This window comes from Oncorhynchus kisutch, linkage group LG12, assembly GCF_002021735.2.
Source record: "Oncorhynchus kisutch isolate 150728-3 linkage group LG12, Okis_V2, whole genome shotgun sequence".
NCBI lineage: Eukaryota > Metazoa > Chordata > Actinopteri > Salmoniformes > Salmonidae > Oncorhynchus > Oncorhynchus kisutch.
Window position 1 is genome coordinate 8,673,357 of NC_034185.2, and position 18,330 is coordinate 8,691,686.

The 18,330-nt window shown below is 45.2% G+C and overlaps 1 protein-coding gene across 1 annotated transcript in view; it reads left to right on the forward strand.

The window, feature by feature from the left end:
* The window catches only part of fntb (farnesyltransferase, CAAX box, subunit beta), a 37,323-nt gene extending 19,472 nt beyond the window's left edge, over positions 1–17,851 (forward strand). The window contains 6 exon segments of the mRNA XM_031836805.1: positions 95–224; positions 2,449–2,467; positions 2,470–2,580; positions 10,659–10,770; positions 15,569–15,683; positions 15,952–17,851. Coding sequence (XP_031692665.1) covers positions 95–224; positions 2,449–2,467; positions 2,470–2,580; positions 10,659–10,770; positions 15,569–15,683; positions 15,952–16,089 — 625 coding nt within the window. The 3' untranslated portion in view covers positions 16,090–17,851.
* Positions 17,852–18,330: the final 479 nt, after the last annotated feature.

Consider the following 18,330-nt stretch of genomic DNA (forward strand, 5'->3'; position numbering starts at 1 on the left):
TACCCACTCTCTGCTACCGTGATGTCTCCTTCCTGTCTTCCTCATGCCTACTCACTGTCTGCTACCGTGATGTCTCCTTCCTGTCTTCCTCCAGCTGTCAGAACTGGGAGGGGGGTCTCGGGGGCGTCCCTGGGCTAGAGGCCCATGGAGGGTACACCTTCTGTGGGATGGCTGCCTTGGTCATCCTGGGGAAGGAGCACATGCTGGATCTCAAGTCTCTGCTGGTGAGTCACCAACATCACAGGTTCCACGTCTTGTTTCCTTTGGTTCCGATTTGTGTAATGGACGATAACACTTTATAAAAAAGATAGTTATACATCATTTTGAACTGAGTCAACCATTCAGCTACAGCATTGCTTTCAGTTCTATCCAGACCTCAAATCTCCTCCTTTTCTGAACTGAGTCAACCATTCAGCTACAGCATTGCTTTCAGTTCTGTCCAGAACTCCACTCACACGTCCCATGTCACTGTGTCCTCTCTGCAGAGGTGTCCCATGTCACTGTGTCCTCTCTGCAGAGGTATCCCATGTCACTGTGTCCTCTCTGCAGAGGTATCCCATGTCACTACTTCCCCTGAGAACCCATTTTCTTGATCAGCATTTGACTGAAGTGATGGTGTGTGTATATAGAGGGTGCGCAGAGGCCGGTCGGTCAGAAGTTGTACACTATATAGGGAAGAGGGTGCCATTTTGGACTCCGCCCAGGTCTGTAAAGAGACACCATGGGCTGACGTGTAGATCACTTCCCCAAAACTACCAGAAGAGTAGGAACCCTCACCGCTCTGGCCACCAGTCCCTCAACCCCTCTGGCCACCAGTCCTCACCCCTCTGGCACCAGTCCTCCCTCACCCCTCTGGCCACCAGTCCTCACCCCTCTGGCCACCAGTCCTCACCCCTCTGGCCACCAGTCCTCACCCCTCTGGCCACCAGTCCTCACCCCTCTGGCCACCAGTCCTCACCCCTCTGGCCACCAGTCCTCACCCCTCTGGCCACCAGTCCTCACCCCTCTGGCCACCAGTCCTCACCCCTCTGGCCACCAGTCCTCACCCCTCTGGCCACCAGTCCTCACCGCTCTGGCCACCAGTCCTCACCCCTCTGGCCACCAGTCCTCACCCCTCTGGCCACCAGTCCCCACCCCGCTCTGGCCACCAGCCCGCACCGCTCTGGCCACCAGTCCTCACCCCTCTGGCCACCAGTCCTCACCGCTAAGCACAGCTCTCAGAACAGGTCCTATTCACTAGACACTAAACAGAAGAGAACTGACAAACGAGGAGGGGATTTTTTCTATAAGAACAGTGTTTTTGTTTTCATATGCAGTTGGGGAATGAAACCTGTCAAGTTTTCTTCCCCAGCTTCAGAAACAGACACACGACTGAGGACTCCAGCTGGTACTTAAACCAATTCCATAATGATTCAGTCCAGTCCTCTGGAATGATTCCCAATTAGCCATTGCTATAGCAACCACGTCCACATTTTTCAGTTTGCAAATATCAATTCATGTTAGACCCTCTCTGATAGGAACCTCATGGGGTTTCATCATCTGGCTAGTTTTAAAGAGCAGAAAGGCTGGATGAAACTCCATCCGCTCTCACTGTGTACGCTGCACGGCATTTACACTATGGCTGGTTTGGATAGAAAATGGCTGCCTTCCTGGAACTGTAGGGAAAATGGCGTCAGTTTCTCTCATTGTGATGAGGCTCTTTAGTGATGATAACACCACCCTTACTCTCTCTTCTCTTACTGCCTATCTTTCTCCTGCTGTACTCCTCTCTCCTTCTCTCTCCTTCTTCTCCTCTCTCTCCTTCGTTCCTCTCTCTCCTTCTCTCCTCTCTCTCCTTCTCTCTTCTTTCTCCTCTCTCTCTCTCTTCTCTCTCCTCTCCTCTCTACTCTCTCTCTCTCTCTCTCTCTTCCTCTTCTTCTCTCCCTCTCTCTTCTCTTCTCTTCTCCTCTCTCTCTCTCCCTCTTTCCTTCTTCCCCTCCTCTCTCTCTTCTTTCTCTCTCTCTCCTTCTTCTCCTCTCTCCTCTCCTCTTCTCCTCTCTCTCTCTCCTCTCTCTCCTCTTCCTCTCTCTCTCCTTCTCCTCTCTCTCTCTCTCTCCTTCTTCTTCTCCTCTCTCTCTCCTTCTCTTCTCCTCTCTCCTCTCCTCTTCTCTCCTCTCTCTCCTTCTTCTGTCCTCTCTCTTCTCCTTCTTCTTCTCCTCTCTCTTCCTTCTTCCTCCTCTCTCTCTCTCTCCTTCTTCTCCCTCTCTCTCCTTCTTCTCTCTTCTTCTCCCTCTCTCTCTCTCCTCTCTCTCTCCTTCTTCTTCCTCTTTTCTTATTCTTCTCCTCTCTCTCTCTTCTTCTCCTCCTCTCTCCTCTCTCTCTCTCCCTCTCCTTCTTTTTCTCTCCATCTCTCTCTCATCTCCCTTCTTTCTTATCCTCTCTCTCTCTCCTTCTTCTCCTCTCCGTTAGCGGTGGGTGGCAAGCAGACAGAGAGGTACGAGGGAGGGTTCCAGGGTCGTTGTAACAAACTGGTGGACGGCTGCTACTCCTTCTGGCAGGCTGGGCTGCTGCCACTGCTACACAGAGCCCTCTTCAAAGGTGGTAGGTGTAGTAACTAAAAATCATATCTCCGTGTTTTTATAACTTATAGGTGATTCACTATATATAGAGATATATAGATATATAGAGAGAGAGATTTTTTACAAATTCATCTAGAACCATTCATAGTTCCCGTTCACTAATAATACCTAACTTCTTGTAGCAGGCAAATGCCTGTAGCAGGCATGATCTTGTAGCGGGCATGATCTTGTAGCAGGCATTATCTTGTAGCAGGCATTATCTTGTAGCAGGCTAATGCCTGTAGCAGGCATGATCTTGTAGCAGGCATTATCTTGTAGCAGGCATTATCTTGTAGAGGGCTAATGCCTGTAGCAGGCATGATCTTGTAGCAGGCTAATGCCTGTAGCAGGCATTATCTTGTAGTAGACATTATCTTGTAGCAGGCATTATCTTATAGCAGGCTAATGCCTGTAGCAGGCATGATCTTGTAGCAGGCTAATGCCTGTAGCAGGCATGATCTTGTAGCAGGCTAATGCCTGTAGCAGGCATGATCTTGTAGCAGGCTAATGCCTGTAGCAGGCATGATCTTGTAGCAGGCTAATGCATGTAGCAGGCATGATCTTGTAGCAGGCTAATGCATGTAACAGGCATGATCTTGTAGCAGGCTAATGCCTGTAGCAGGCATGATCTTGTAGCAGGCTAATGCCTGTAGCAGGCATGATCTTGTAGCAGGCTAATGCCTGTAGCAGGCATGATCTTGTAGCAGGCTAATGCCTGTAGCAGGCATGATCTTGTAGCAGGCATGATCTTGTAGCAGGCTAATGCCTGTAGCAGGCATTATCTTGTAGCAGGCTAATGCCTGTAGCAGGCATTATCTTGTAGCAGGCTAATGCCTGCTGTAGAAAACGAACACCGGTCTCCTCAACAACCTCTCAAGCCCACGTGCTAGTGAGTAGCCAGCTCATCTTTTAATATTTCAACTTGAATCTATTTGCTAGCGAACAAGGTTTGCCCTGTTGATTTTATGAACACACACGGCTGTCCGTCTCCAACTGTTTTGAACAACATGTCCACTTTGTTGAGATGTTGGCCTGTCCACTTTGTTGAGATGTTGGCCTTTCCACTTTGTTGAGATGTTGGCCTGTCTACTTTGTTGAGATGTTGGCCTGTCCCACTTTGTTGAGATGTTGGCCTGTCCCACTTTGTTGAGATGTTGGCCTGTCCACTTTGTTCAGATGTTGGCCTGTCCACTTTGTTCAGATGTTGGCCTGTCCACTTTGTTCAGATGTTGGCCTGTCCACTTTGTTCAGATGTTGGCCTGTCCACTTTGTTCAGATGTTGGCCTGTCCACTTTATTCAGATGTTGGCCTGTCCACTTTGTTGAGATGTTAGCCTGTCCACTTTGTTGAGATGTTAGCCTGTCCACTTTGTTGAGATGTTGGCCTGTCCACTTTGTTGAGATGTTGGCCTGTCCACTTTGTTGAGATGTTGGCCTGTCCCACTTTGTTGAGATGTTGGCCTGTCCCACTTTGTTGAGATGTTGGCCTGTCCACTTTGTTGAGATGTTGGCCTGTCCCACTTTGTTGAGATGTTGGCCTGTCCCACTTTGTTGAGATGTTGGCCTGTCCACTTTGTTGAGATGTTGGCCTGTCCACTTTGTTGAGATGTTGGCCTGTCCACTTTGTTGAGATGTTGGCCTGTCCACTTTGTTGAGATGTTGGCCTGTCCACTTTGTTGAGATGTTGGCCTGTCCCACTTTGTTGAGATGTTGGCCTGTCCCACTTTGTTGAGATGTTGGCCTGTCCCACTTTGTTGAGATGTTGGCCTGTCCCACTTTGTTGAGATGTTGGCCTGTCCACTTTGTTCAGATGTTGGCCTGTCCACTTTGTTCAGATGTTGGCCTGTCCACTTTGTTCAGATGTTGGCCTGTCCACTTTGTTCAGATGTTGGCCTGTCCACTTTGTTCAGATGTTGGCCTGTCCACTTTATTCAGATGTTGGCCTGTCCACTTTGTTGAGATGTTAGCCTGTCCACTTTGTTGAGATGTTAGCCTGTCCACTTTGTTGAGATGTTGGCCTGTCCACTTTGTTGAGATGTTGGCCTGTCCACTTTGTTGAGATGTTGGCCTGTCCCACTTTGTTGAGATGTTGGCCTGTCCCACTTTGTTGAGATGTTGGCCTGTCCACTTTGTTGAGATGTTGGCCTGTCCCACTTTGTTGAGATGTTGGCCTGTCCCACTTTGTTGAGATGTTGGCCTGTCCCACTTTGTTGAGATGTTGGCCTGTCCACTTTGTTGAGATGTTGGCCTGTCCACTTTGTTGAGATGTTGGCCTGTCCCACTTTGTTGAGATGTTGGCCTGTCCACTTTGTTGAGATGTTGGCCTGTCCCACTTTGTTGAGATGTTGGCCTGTCCCACTTTGTTGAGATGTTGGCCTGTCCACTTTGTTGAGATGTTGGCCTGTCCACTTTGTTGAGATGTTGGCCTGTCCACTTTGTTGAGATGTTGGCCTACCTTATGTCTCAGAATGAGAACGATTTGCCAATTCCTTAGTTAAGTGTGTTTTATGCTTATTGCACATATATAAAACACAGACTACACACCTAGTATAACAGTCTTTGGCTAAATTGCTGCTAGCGGTACGTGGTACCCCAAAGCCACCCGCGACAAACTGAGCATTCATTTTCCATAATCAATGTACAGTGATACTCTGTGCACAGAGCAGACACTACTAAAACCAATGTGAGGAGTTGAGACACATAAAGGGTATCATTAGAAAAGGTTACTTCTCCTCCCTTACAGTAAAATAATGTCTCAATGTGTTTCGGTGTCCAGATTCTGTTGGACCAAATCTCAAATCCAAATAATGAGTTGAAACCGCTTGTTAGAGATTAAGATGAGATCTCTCAACTTTGTTGGGGCGGGGGGCTTGGCGTGAGGGGCGGGGGGCTTGGCGTGAGGGGGGGGGGGCTTGGCGCGGGGGCTTGGTGTGTGTAAACCATGGGTTTAAATAAAGCCAATGCGTTTCTATGGGTTTATTATGGACCTGAGCTTGTCGCCTGTCTTCCCATCTTTAGGACAACGACTCCCGTTGTTAGGGTGGAGACGTGCATCTCATCATTATATATTATCTCTGGTGTGAATGGGAAGGTGCACAGAGGAGCGAAAGAGACGAGACCAAAAATACAACCGGAGAACAAGCGGACGTAAACACTCTCATAAAAATAACAAAAATAACAATGCCTTGATTCTTGCTATACCAGGCATTTGGAATATCGTGCAAAAAAATGTACATTTGAATTAATTGAATGAGTTTGATACATCACCCTGAGTGTCACAAAGACCGGTACAGAAACTTTAGAAGGATTTTAAACCTCTAGACTTTTTATTGTTACATTTAGATTTGTTACAGCCTGAATTTAAAATGTATTAAATTGTTTGTTTTTTTTGGTCACTAGCCTACACACAATACCCCAATAATATCTGTTTTGTAGGCAGATTATTCAGTACAAGAGCAAGGGAACGTTGATACGGTCTTCATTGGGTAGCATGTACCCCCCTGTACATGGCCTCGTTATTGAATATCTGAAACGTACGATATACATGCAGGGAAGCTGCTCAACGACACCAGTCATCCAACAGCCTCGTTATTGAATTGATTTATTGAATATCTGAAACGTACGATATACATGCAGGGAAGCTGCTCAACGACACCAGTCATCCAACAGCCTCGTTATTGAATTGATTTATTGAATATCTGAAACGTACGATATACATGCAGGGAAGCTGCTCAACGACACCAGTCATCCAACAGCCTCGTTATTGAATTGATTTATTGAATATCTGAAACGTACGATATACATGCAGGGAAGCTGCTCAACGACACCAGTCATCCAACAGCCTCGTTATTGAATTGATTTATTGAATATCTGAAACGTACGATATACATGCAGGGAAGCTGCTCAACGACACCAGTCATCCAACAGCCTCGTTATTGTTGCTCTTTTAACGATTATTTTTTAAACCTAATTTAGTAAAGATTTTCTTAACTCTTTCTTGAACTGCGTTGTTGGTTTAAGGGCTTGTAAGTAAGTATTTCACGGTCATGTGGACCTGTTGTATTCGGTCGTATGTGACCACATAGTAGTTCTTTGCCGTTGTGTTGCACGTGGGTATCTTCTGTAGCCTTGGCAACGTTCTCTGTAGTCTCTTGGGTGTTGTGAGTAGGGAATTCTTTTATTTTTTTTAAGACTGGCTCCAGCAGTTTGTGGTCGCTTTGTGTTGTGATGAACTCTCTGCCGTGCAGATACTGGTCGAACTTGTCACATTCAAAAAATAATAACGAGACGTTCTTTCTCAATCTGTGCACATCTTTGTTCTGTCTGAGTCAAATGTTCTGGAGGTTAAGTGCAACAGGTTGTCCTTTCTGTGGCGGGGCTGCACCCAAACCTGCCTCACCGGCATCACACCGCAGGGTGACTTCCTCGTTCAGGTTGTAGTATTTGAGCGTTGGGTGTTGTGACGGTTTGATACCATGACTCAGCAGTTGAGACTGTGGTAGCCATGTCCAATCGATGTCCTTGTCGATCAGTCTTCCGAGTAACTCACTCACACACACACACATCAGATGAGCGGGGAATGAATTTTGGAAGATGGTTCACAAACCCTAACAGCCGTTGTAGTGACTAGATGTAGAGCGGTGTACTGAATGTCTGTTATTTTCTCTGGGTCAGGTGAGAACACGACCCGTGTAATGTCACACTAGGTAGCTTTTAACCAGAGTTTATTTTTTTAAATTCAGCTTCAGGTTGACATCTCTTGCTCTCTGCAGGGAGAACTGTGAGGTTTCGGTCATGATCTGCCATCAATCTGTGTGTGTGTGTCACCACATCCATAGGATAGAATGTCATCCGCGATTACATTCACTTATTTAAAGTCCCTGTAGTGCTTCACCACTGTCTGCGTTGGTTTTCGTCAGCTGCTGGCTTGATTCCAAATGGCATTCTCAGCCGTCTGTACCTGCCCACGGGTGTACAGGTAGTTTTTAGAGAGCTGCTCACTTCACCAAGTTTGGCTTGCCAATATCTTTGTCACTGAGTACTGAGAATACCCTTTGTGTCTGGTACAATCTCTTCTATTGTGGGCATTTGGAAGTGGGATCTCCGTTATATGGCTTTGTTGAGTGCACTATGGTCTGTGCATATTTGTAGTTTATCAGGTTTGTCTATGACAACCATGTTGTTAATCCAGGGTGTAGGCTCTGTGACTTGCATGATGATGTCTGCATTGTCCATTGAATGTATGGCCTTTGTGGTTATTTTTTCTATTAGGTGTAATAGGTGTCCGTCTTGGTAGCTGCTGCACAGGCCCGGCTGCATCGTCTGCTTCTAGGTGTAGCTCTCCAGGAAGGCAGGCAAGACCATCTAACACGTCCTTGTACTTGGACATGATCTCCTCAGTGGATGTGGTGCTTGGGGTGTTGATGTGATCTAACATTTGGCTGTGGTTCCCATGTAGAAGGCTTGAGTCTCACATGTCAGCTGACAGGAGAGGAAGTTGGCATGGTTCCCATGTAGTACCCTGAGTCTTTCACAGGTGTCAGCTGACAGGAGAGGAAGTTGGGATGGTTCCCATATAGTAGACTGAGTCTCACATGTCAGCTGATAGGAGTTGAAGCTGGCATGGTTCCCATGTAGTAGACTGAGTCTCACATGTCAGCTGATAGGAGAGGAAGCTGGCATGGTTCCAATGTAGTACCATGAGTCTTTAACAGGTGTCAGCTGACAGGAGAGGAAGCTGGCATGGTTCCCATGTAGTACCCTGAGTCTTTAACAGGTGTCAGCTGACAGGAGAGGAAGCTGGGATGGTTCCCATGTAGTACCCTGAGTCTTTAACAGGTGTCAGCTGACAGGAGAGGAAGCTGGGATGGTTCCCATGTAGTACCCTGAGTCTTTAACAGGTGTCAGCTGACAGGAGAGGAAGCTGGGATGGTTCCCATGTAGTACCCTGAGTCTTTAACAGGTGTCAGCTGACAGGAGAGGAAGCTGGCATGGTTCCCATGTAGTACCCTGAGTCTTTAACAGGTGTCAGCTGACAGGAGAGGAAGCTGGGATGGTTCCCATGTAGTACCCTGAGTCTTTAACAGGTGTCAGCTGACAGGAGAGGAAGCTGGGATGGTTCCCATGTAGTACCCTGAGTCTTTAACAGGTGTCAGCTGACAGGAGAGGAAGCTGGGATGTCTCCATGACCTCAAATTTGATATGAAACCATTTTTCCATCATGATCTGTTTTGAGATTGTTTGCTTCTGTTGTATTTATCAGTGTGCCGTCATAAAGGTTTACTGTTTTTGGTTGGAGAACTGGAATGGCGTCTTACGTGGCTCGCTGTAGTTCCCTCCCCCCCCGTAGTTTCATGACATTCACCGTTGATCCCGTGTCTAGTTGACGTTTTAATTGTATGACTGGGGTCGTATGTCAATGGGTCAGCACTGAGTGGAGCTAGTTTGTTTTGCCTCGTCTTTCAGAGTTATTGACCTGTGAGATGTGTCGAGGTATGTGTTGTGTTTGTCTACAGGTATGTGTTGTTTGTCTACAGGTATGTGTTGTGTTTGTCTACAGGTATGTGTTGTGTTTGTCTACAGGTATGTGTTGTGTTTGTCTACAGGTATGTGTTGTGTTTGTCTACAGGTATGTGTCGTGTTTGTCTACAGGTATGTGTCGAGGTATGTGTTTGTTTACAGGTATGCTAGGCATTTGGCTTTGGCATGTACTGAACCACAGTATAAGACAGGGTAAGTTGTTTGGCAGTGTGTTTTTGTTAGTGTCCCCTGTGAACTCTGTTTTACGACCATAGGTTTGGCCTTTTGATTGTGACGGTCTCTTACGGTCGGTGTAATGTCTCTGGTCCACTTGAACGACACGTGTCTATGACTTTGTTCAGGTTCTGTGAGCATGCACGTTCACGCAGCTTTGTCTTTTTAGTGGCCGACACGAACCAGTACCTCTCTCGTAATTCACACGTCTACCAGCTTGCTCAGATGTTTCACGTCGACTTGGGTTGACGAGCGTTAAACATGTACCTTTTGTCATAGAGCACGTACTTGGGGCGGCAGGGTAGCCTAGTGGTTAGAGCGTTGGACTAGTAACCGTGACGGCTGCAAGTTCAAACCCCCTGAGCTGACGAGGTAAAAATCTGTCGTTCTACCCCCTGAACAGGCAGTTAACCCACTGTTCCTAGGCAGTCATTGAAAATAAGAATTTGTTCTTAACTGACTTGCCTGGTTAAATAAAGGTTAAAAAATGATTATTAAAAAACTTGAATGAGTGTTTCTGTAGCTCCTCTATCCATGTTTTTGACCAGGTCAGTTCTCTCTGCTTTAGACATATGCAGATTCCACTGTAAGATGTGACATTCCTTTCCCATCACGGTTAGCAGAGTTATGATACAGACCTCTGCTTCCTTTTCGTCCAGACCTGTAGCTATCTCATAGTTGTTTCCCCATTGTGCTCTAAACAATGTCCAGTTGTAGGTATTGCCCTTCATGACCATAGGCTCTGGTATGGGGATTACCAGGTAAGCCGTTGTTGTTGGTTTTTATTTTATTTGTATTGGGGGGGGGTTTTTGAAGCTAGTTGGCACGTCCCCTTCCTCCAGTGCATTTCTCCGTGTGTCGTTTTTGATTCGTCAAGGATAATACATGACCAGGTAAGTCGTTGCAGCAGGCAGACGGACCGACAGGCAGACAGAAGCAGGCAGACGGACCGACAGACAGACAGAAGCAGGCAGACGTACCGACAGGCAGACAGAAGCAGGCAGACGGACCGACAGGCAGACCGAAGCAGGCAGACGGACCGACAGGCAGACAGAAGCAGGCAGACGGACCGACAGGCAGACAGAAGCAGGCAGATGGACCGACAGGCAGACAGAAGCAGGCAGACGGACCGACAGACCGAGAGAGAGAGCGAGCGAGAGGCAGGCGGGCGGACCAATCGATAACCAGAGCGGCAGGCGGGCCACATTTTCTACGACCCCTGGTCTGAAAAGTACTAGCCTCTGGCTACCTCCCATATAACTAATATCATTGGTTTTGTAGTTTTTGTTCATTTTTTGTTGACCAACAGGGGACTCTACATTGAGCCTGCAGAAGTGGATGTTTGAGCAGCAGGCGTTGCAGGAGTACATCCTCCTCTGCTGTCAGAACCCTGCTGGAGGGCTGCTGGACAAGCCTGGCAAGTATGTACCCTACACTACACACACTACATATACACACTACACACTCCTCTGCTGTCAGAACCCTGCTGGAGGGCTGCTGGACAAGCCTGGCAAGCATGTACCCTACACTACATACACTAGAGGGCTGCTGGACAAGCCTGGCAAGTATGTACCCTACACTACATACACACACACACACTAGAGGGCTGCTGGACAAGCCTGGCAAGTATGTACCCTAAACTACACACACACACACACTAGAGGGCTGCTGGACAAGCCTGGCAAGTATGTACCCTACACTACACACACACACACACACTAGAGGGCTGCTGGACAAGCCTGGCAAGTATGTACCCTACACTACACACACTAGAGGGCTGCTGGACAAGCCTGGCAAGTATGTACCCTACACTACACACACACACACTAGAGGGCTGCTGGACAAGCCTGGCAAGTATGTACCCTACACTACACACACACACTAGAGGGCTGCTGGACAAGCCTGGCAAGTATGTACCCTACACTACACACACACACACTAGAGGGCTGCTGGACAAGCCTGGCAAGTATGTACCCTACACTACACACACACACACTAGAGGGCTGCTGGACAAGCCTGGCAAGTATGTACCCTACACTACACACACTAGAGGGCTGCTGGACAAGCATGTACCCTACACTACACACACTAGAGGGCTGCTGGACAAGCCTGGCAAGTATGTACCCTACACTACACACACACACACTAGAGGGCTGCTGGACAAGCCTGGCAAGTATGTACCCTACACTACACACACACACTAGAGGGCTGCTGGACAAGCCTGGCAAGTATGTACCCTACACTACACACACTAGAGGGCTGCTGGACAAGCCTGGCAAGTATGTACCCTACACTACACACACTAGAGGGCTGCTGGACAAGCCTGGCAAGTATGTACCCTACACTACACACACTAGAGGGCTGCTGGACAAGCCTGGCAAGTATGTACCCTACACTACACACACACACTAGAGGGCTGCTGGACAAGCCTGGCAAGTATGTACCCTACACTACACACACTAGAGGGCTGCTGGACAAGCCTGGCAAGTATGTACCCTACACTACACACACACACTAGTATTTTTATGAAGGTTAAATATGAATAATAATTATACAAGTGTTATACATCAAAATAAAGCTTAACTTCTTGTTAATCCGCTGTGTCAGAATTCAAAAAGGCTTTACGGTGAAAGCACACCATGCAATTATCTGTCGAGAGCGCCCCGCATACAAAAGCATGAAACACTTTTTTTCAACCAGGCAGATGAGACATGAAAGTCAGAAATAGCGATATTATAAATGCCTTTGAAGATCTTCTTCTGTTGGCACTCCAAATGGTCCCAGTTACATCACAAATGGTCCTTTTGTTTGATAAAGTCCTTTATATCCATAAAAACTGAGTTTAGTTGGCGCGCTTCATTCAATAATCCACCGGTTTCCCTCCTTCAAAATGCATACAAAATGAATCCCAAATGTTACCAATAAACTTAACCAAACAAGTCAAACAGCGTTTATAATCAAACCTCAGTTTCCCTAATATGTAAATAAATGATACAATTTAATACGGAGAGTAGTATGTTCTTTACCGGAGATAATAACAAAGAACACGCGTATGGAAACACTACAGCCAAAATGGGAGCCACTTTCCTAACAACAAACCATGGGTGACCAAAGAATTGAAAGTGGTGCTTTACATGAAGAAACAAGTGTTTGCCTCCGATAATCTACTCTAAAGAAAAGAGCTACAGAGAGCGGTGGGGGGATTCCGTAAGATTCCGGAACAAGGATAAACTGTAACAGATGTCACAGGGAGACCCTTTCGGTCTGCCTTGGATGGGCATTAAGAATATGGCAAACGCCCCCTTCAAAGCGAGGCAACGTATCGATCCCTGCCTGGACAACAAGAGGGGGTGCCTCTCTACAGCCAATTAACTAAGTTCTTAGTTCTTCACCCCGCTCCCCCGGCCCGTCTGAAGGAGGATGTCATGGCAACCGAGAACGCGCGAGGTAGTCGTACGAGTGTTTTATGTTGTTTTTTTGTACACGAAAGAGTCCGTCGCCTGATGACATAAGTGGTAGTGTCTTGGAACACTTCCGCTCAGCTGAGCGGGGTCTTCTCTCTCTTCTCTCTCTTCTCTCTCTCCTCTCTCTTCTCTCTCTCCTCTCTTCTCTCTCTTCTCTCTCTCCTCTCTTCTCTCTCTCTCCTCTTCTCTCCTCTTCTCTTCTCTTCTCTTCTCTCTCTCTTCTCTCTCTTCCAGTGGCCCCTTGAAACATTGAAAATGCCATCGCTATGGAAACAATCTGTTGTTGTACCTGTCCCAAAAACCTCTCATCCATCTGCATCAAATGTTTATAGACCTGTCTCTCTTAAATCTCTTTAAATAATCAACACCACCACCAGACACCTTCTTGACCCCCTCCATTTTGCACACTGGTCAGAGTGAGAGGAGACTGAGGACTTGATGCTATGCTTATCACACGGATCACCAACTTCCTAGCTGATAGGTCCCAGCAAGGTACGAGTTGGCAACACACACTCTGAGGTGGGCACTACTTCAGTTGGGACCGCACAGGGCAGTGTTCTTTTTACCAGTACTATACATACTGTATACAGACAGCTGCCGGAGACTGTTCCCAGGGCGCCACCTGATCAAATATACTGCTTTGGTTAGTCTTCTCGAAGGGGATGAGACAGAGAGTGGACCAGCTCTGAATGATTTGGCTGTCATCCCATCTAAATTGAAATACATTCCAAAACAAAGGACACGATCATTTGACTTTGGAAGGAACTACCATGCACACACCACCACTGATAAAAGATGAACCCATTGAAATAGTGGAGGAGTGCAAACACCTTGGGCTTATCATCAACAAGCAGTCCTGACGCTATTTTTTAAGGCCAACAGACTGTATTTCTTAAGGAAACTACACTTAAAAAATCTAATTGTTGATCTAACCATCATGGTTGTCTTTTTTTTTCTAAATTAATCATTCTGTCCTACTGCTTGACCTGCTGCTTTGGGGATATCAAGGTTGCACTGGGGAAAAAAAGGTTAAACAAGATAGTCAGGACTTGTAGAAAAATCACGGGGCAAGAACCGTCATATCTCTACCTGGGCAGAGCTCTCCATAAGGTGAATACAATAGAGGTTGACTCCTCCCATTCACTCCACCCTGAATTCCCTCTGGCCGCAGGTACAGACTCCCTAAGGTAAAAAAAATATTTAAAAAAATAGGGCCAGGTACTCTTTTTATTCCGAATGCAATTCTGCAACTTAATATGTTGACTAATTGCATATAGCAACTGCACTTACCCTGCCTATTTGCGTGTAAATATCCTTTGCTATTTATTTTTTTAGATGTATGTTTTATGACTGCTGCAAGATGAATTGCCTCTGAGGATATTAAAGTCTTCAGAATCTGAATGTTATTTATCATCCCATATAACAGTGCCTGTCTCATCTGGAGTGGCCTAATTAATTCAGAGCTAACTAGGTTCATTCAGAGCTAACTAGGTTCATTCAGAGCTAGCTAAGCTAACTAGGTTCATTCAGAGCTAGCTAAGCTAACTAGGTTCATTCAGAGCTAGCTAAGCTAACTAGGTTCATTCAGAGCTAGCTAAGCTAACTAGGTTCATTCAGAGCTAGCTAAGCTAACTAGGTTCATTCAGAGCTAGCTAAGCTAACTAGGTTCATTCAGAGCTAGCTAAGCTAACTAGGTTCATTCAGAGCTAGCTAAGCTAACTAGGTTCATTCAGAGCTAGCTAAGCTAACTAGGTTCATTCAGAGCTAGCTAAGCTAACTAGGTTCATTCAGAGCTAGCTAAGCTAACTAGGTTCATTCAGAGCTAGCTAAGCTAACTAGGTTCATTCAGAGCTAGCTAAGCTAACTAGGTTCATTCAGAGCTAGCTAAGCTAACTAGGTTCATTCAGAGCTAGCTAAGCTAACTAGGTAAAAATAATGTTTTTAAGGCAAGTCAATTAAGAACAAATTCTTATTTTCAATGACGGCCTAGGAACAGTGGTTAACTGCTTGTTCAGGGGCAGAACGACAGATTTGTACCTTGTCAGCTCAGGGATTTGAACGGGCAAACTTTCGGTTACAATTCCAACGCTCTAACCACTAGGCTACGGTTTTTCCCCAACCCCATTTGGATAAAACAGCCTACAGCTCTTTGTAGCTTATTTATTCCATCTTTCATTGAATTAGTGAACTCTCACTCCACTTGCTACATATTGAGCTTCTTCGTCCATTTGATTGGCAACATAAACAACAAGCTACACACGTGAAGGCTACCTGTGTTTTTATGGGCCGAACCGTGCACGTCGTAACTACATTGAAAAGTTTGTTTTATTAAATGTAGTATGTTAAATGTCATTGTATATCCTTTTATGTAACAATGGATATTTTGTTTTTCATTTGGAAAAAGCCTTCTCAGTGTTAAAAATCTGGTTTAAAGAAAATGTGCTTGCTAAAATGTAGGCCCGTTTAGATATTCAAATAACCATGCACATCCCTACCATGGCTAGAAGAAATCTGTTACTCTGAAAGAGGTGTCTCAAAGAGACAGGGGGATCGACGCCACGGTGCATTGAAGCTGTTCTGGAGGCTCGTGGTGTCCTGTTAAGACTCCTGATGTTGGTGTTTCCTTTATTTTGGTAGTTACCTGTGTGTATTACATACAGAGACACACCCCTTTTTTTTCTTTTTCTTTTTACAATAAATTGATTGCAGAAACAAGAACCTCCTTTCACACATTCCTCTTCCTTTCCTCCTCAAGATCCAGAGACTTCTACCACACCTGTTACTGTCTGAGTGGTCTGTCCGTAGCGCAGCACTTTGGCAACATGGATCTGCACCACGAGCTGATCGTCGGCCGGGAGGAGAACAGACTGGTGAGCCTCTAGGAGTTTTTCGAGAATATTTAATCCAGTTTTTTTTTTTTTAAGTATCATGCTCCCCTTTCTGATTTGTTAGACACTTTCTTGTAAAATTAGCATGAACATCATACAGTATGACCCAGAAGTGGACCGTTTCCTGTTCCCATCCTTAGGAGCCCTAACATGTGAACGCTTACATTGTTTAGATTTTAGCTGGTGGCCCACTCTTTGATGGAATTCACATTTTACATGGCTTTAAAAAGTTGTGTTTTCTTCTCTCCAGGCCCCCAGCCACCCCGTCTACAACATCTGTCCAGAGAAGGTAGCCCAGGCCATCCAACACTTCCACCAGCTGCCTGTCCCCGTGCCTGCACAGAAAGAGGGGTCCTCGGCCTGCAACACTACCGCTGACCACTCCTAGTGCTCACAGTGTAGGCATGGCTATGAGCGTATTTGAGGGGGTCAATTTGAGCATGAAGGCGAGGCTCCGAATCGCTTATCTTGAATGAATAGTTATTTGGGATGCAAGGTTTGTCTATATCGGTGATTCTTTTGCACTACGACTGCAATGATAAACTCTGGGATAAGGTAGTAGTGGCACATAACCCCTGATACAGGATCAGATATTTTTGTCATCCTCCTTAGGATTCAGGGGAAATCTGTTCCTAGATCTGTGGTTAGGAGCAACTTCTAGTGCCTTCAGAATGTATTCACACCACTTGACTTTTTCAAAAAAATTGATGTTACAAAGTGGGATTAAAATGGATTAAATTGTCATTTTTGGTCAACGATCTACACAGAATTCTACCTTTAAAAAAAAAATATTTATAAGTTCACACATTCTTTAAAAAGTAATGGTTGTTAATCATTGATAAGACTTGAATGCCATTTTCAAGTCTTGTCATAGAATTTCAAGTATATATAAGTAAAAACTGTAACTAGACCACTCAAATATTCAATGTTGTCTTGGTTAAGCAAATCCAGTGTAGATGTGGCCTTGTGTTTTAGGTTATTGTTCTGCTGAAAGGTGAATTCATCTCCCAGTGTTTGGTAGAAAGATTTTCCTTTAGGATTTTGCATGTGCTTTGCTCCATTCTGTTAATTTTTTTTATCCTGAAAAACTCCCCAGTCCTTAACAATGACAAATATACCCATAACATGATGCAGCCACTAGTATTCTTGAAAATATGGAATGTGGTATTGGATTTGCCCCAAACATAACGCTTTGTATTCAGGACAAAACATTAATTTATTAGCCACATTTTTTGCAGTATTACTTTAGTACCTTGTTGCAAACAGGCTTCCTTCTTTTCAATTAGGTTAGTATTGTGGAGTAAGTACAATGTTGAGCCATTCTCACCGTTGGCCTCATGGTGAAATCCCAGAGCAGTTTCCTTCCTTTCCGGCAACTGAGTTAGGAAGGACGCCTGTATATTTGTAGTGACTGGGTGTATTGATATACCATACAAAGTGTAATAAATAACTTCACCATGCTCCAAGGGATATTTAGCTTTTTATTTTTTACCCATCTACCAATAGGTGCCCTTCTTTGCAAGGGATTGAAAAACCTCCCTGGTCTTTGTGGTTGAATCTGTGCTTGAAATTCACTACTCTATTGAGGGGCCTTACCTGTATGTGTGGGGCAGTCATTCAAAAATCATGTTAAACACTAATATTGAACACAGTGGGTCCATGTGACTTGTTTAACACTTTTACTCTTGAACTTAAGTTAGTCATAACAAAAGGGGTGAATAGTTGACTCAAAATATTTCAGCATTTTTAAAAACAAAATGTTCTGCAAACAAAATTCCGCTTTGACATTATGGGTATCAATGACAATCTAAATGTAATTCATATTCAATTCTGTCTGTAACACAAAATGTGGAAGAGTTAAAGGGTTGTGAACGTTGTGAAGGGACTGTATATGTGGAGCAGTGTGCTTGCTGAGAAGTGGACTACAAGTATCCATCCAGCAAACTGGTTGATTGCTGGTCCCCAACTGACAAACAAGGGATTGGGAGAAGAGGAGAAAATGTGGGCTGTCCAAATAAAGGCCTGAGTATAAATTGTTGGAATCTTGGATGGTTGTGAGTTATTTACTTTATACAGAAATGTAATATATACTGTGACTGTTGTGGTCGTCTGACCAAGGTGAATTAACCAAATAAATGTTCATACCACCAGTGCAGAACGTTTGTGGATGACTGACCTAAACCCTTCTGTGTAAAGCTGTTTAAACCAAGTCAATCTGAAGTTATTCAGATGGATATCTTCAATAGTTACTAGCTCCAGTCAGAGCCATATTCAGTGGGGTAAACAAGTATTTGATACACTGCCAATTTTGCAGGTTTTCCTACTTACAAAGCATGTAGAGGTGTAATTTCTTTATCATAGATACACTTCAACTGTGAGAAACAGAATCTAAAACAAAAATCCAGAAAATCACGTATGATTTTTTAAGTAATTAATTTGCATTTTATACATCAGAAAAGCAGAACTTAATATTTGGTACAGAAACATTTGTTTGCAATTACAGAGATCATACGTTTCCTGTAGTTCTTGACCAGGTTTGCATACACTGTAGCAGGGATTTTGGCCCACTCCTCCATACAGACCTTCTCCAGATCCTTTAGCTTTTGGGGCTGTCGCTGGGCAATATGGA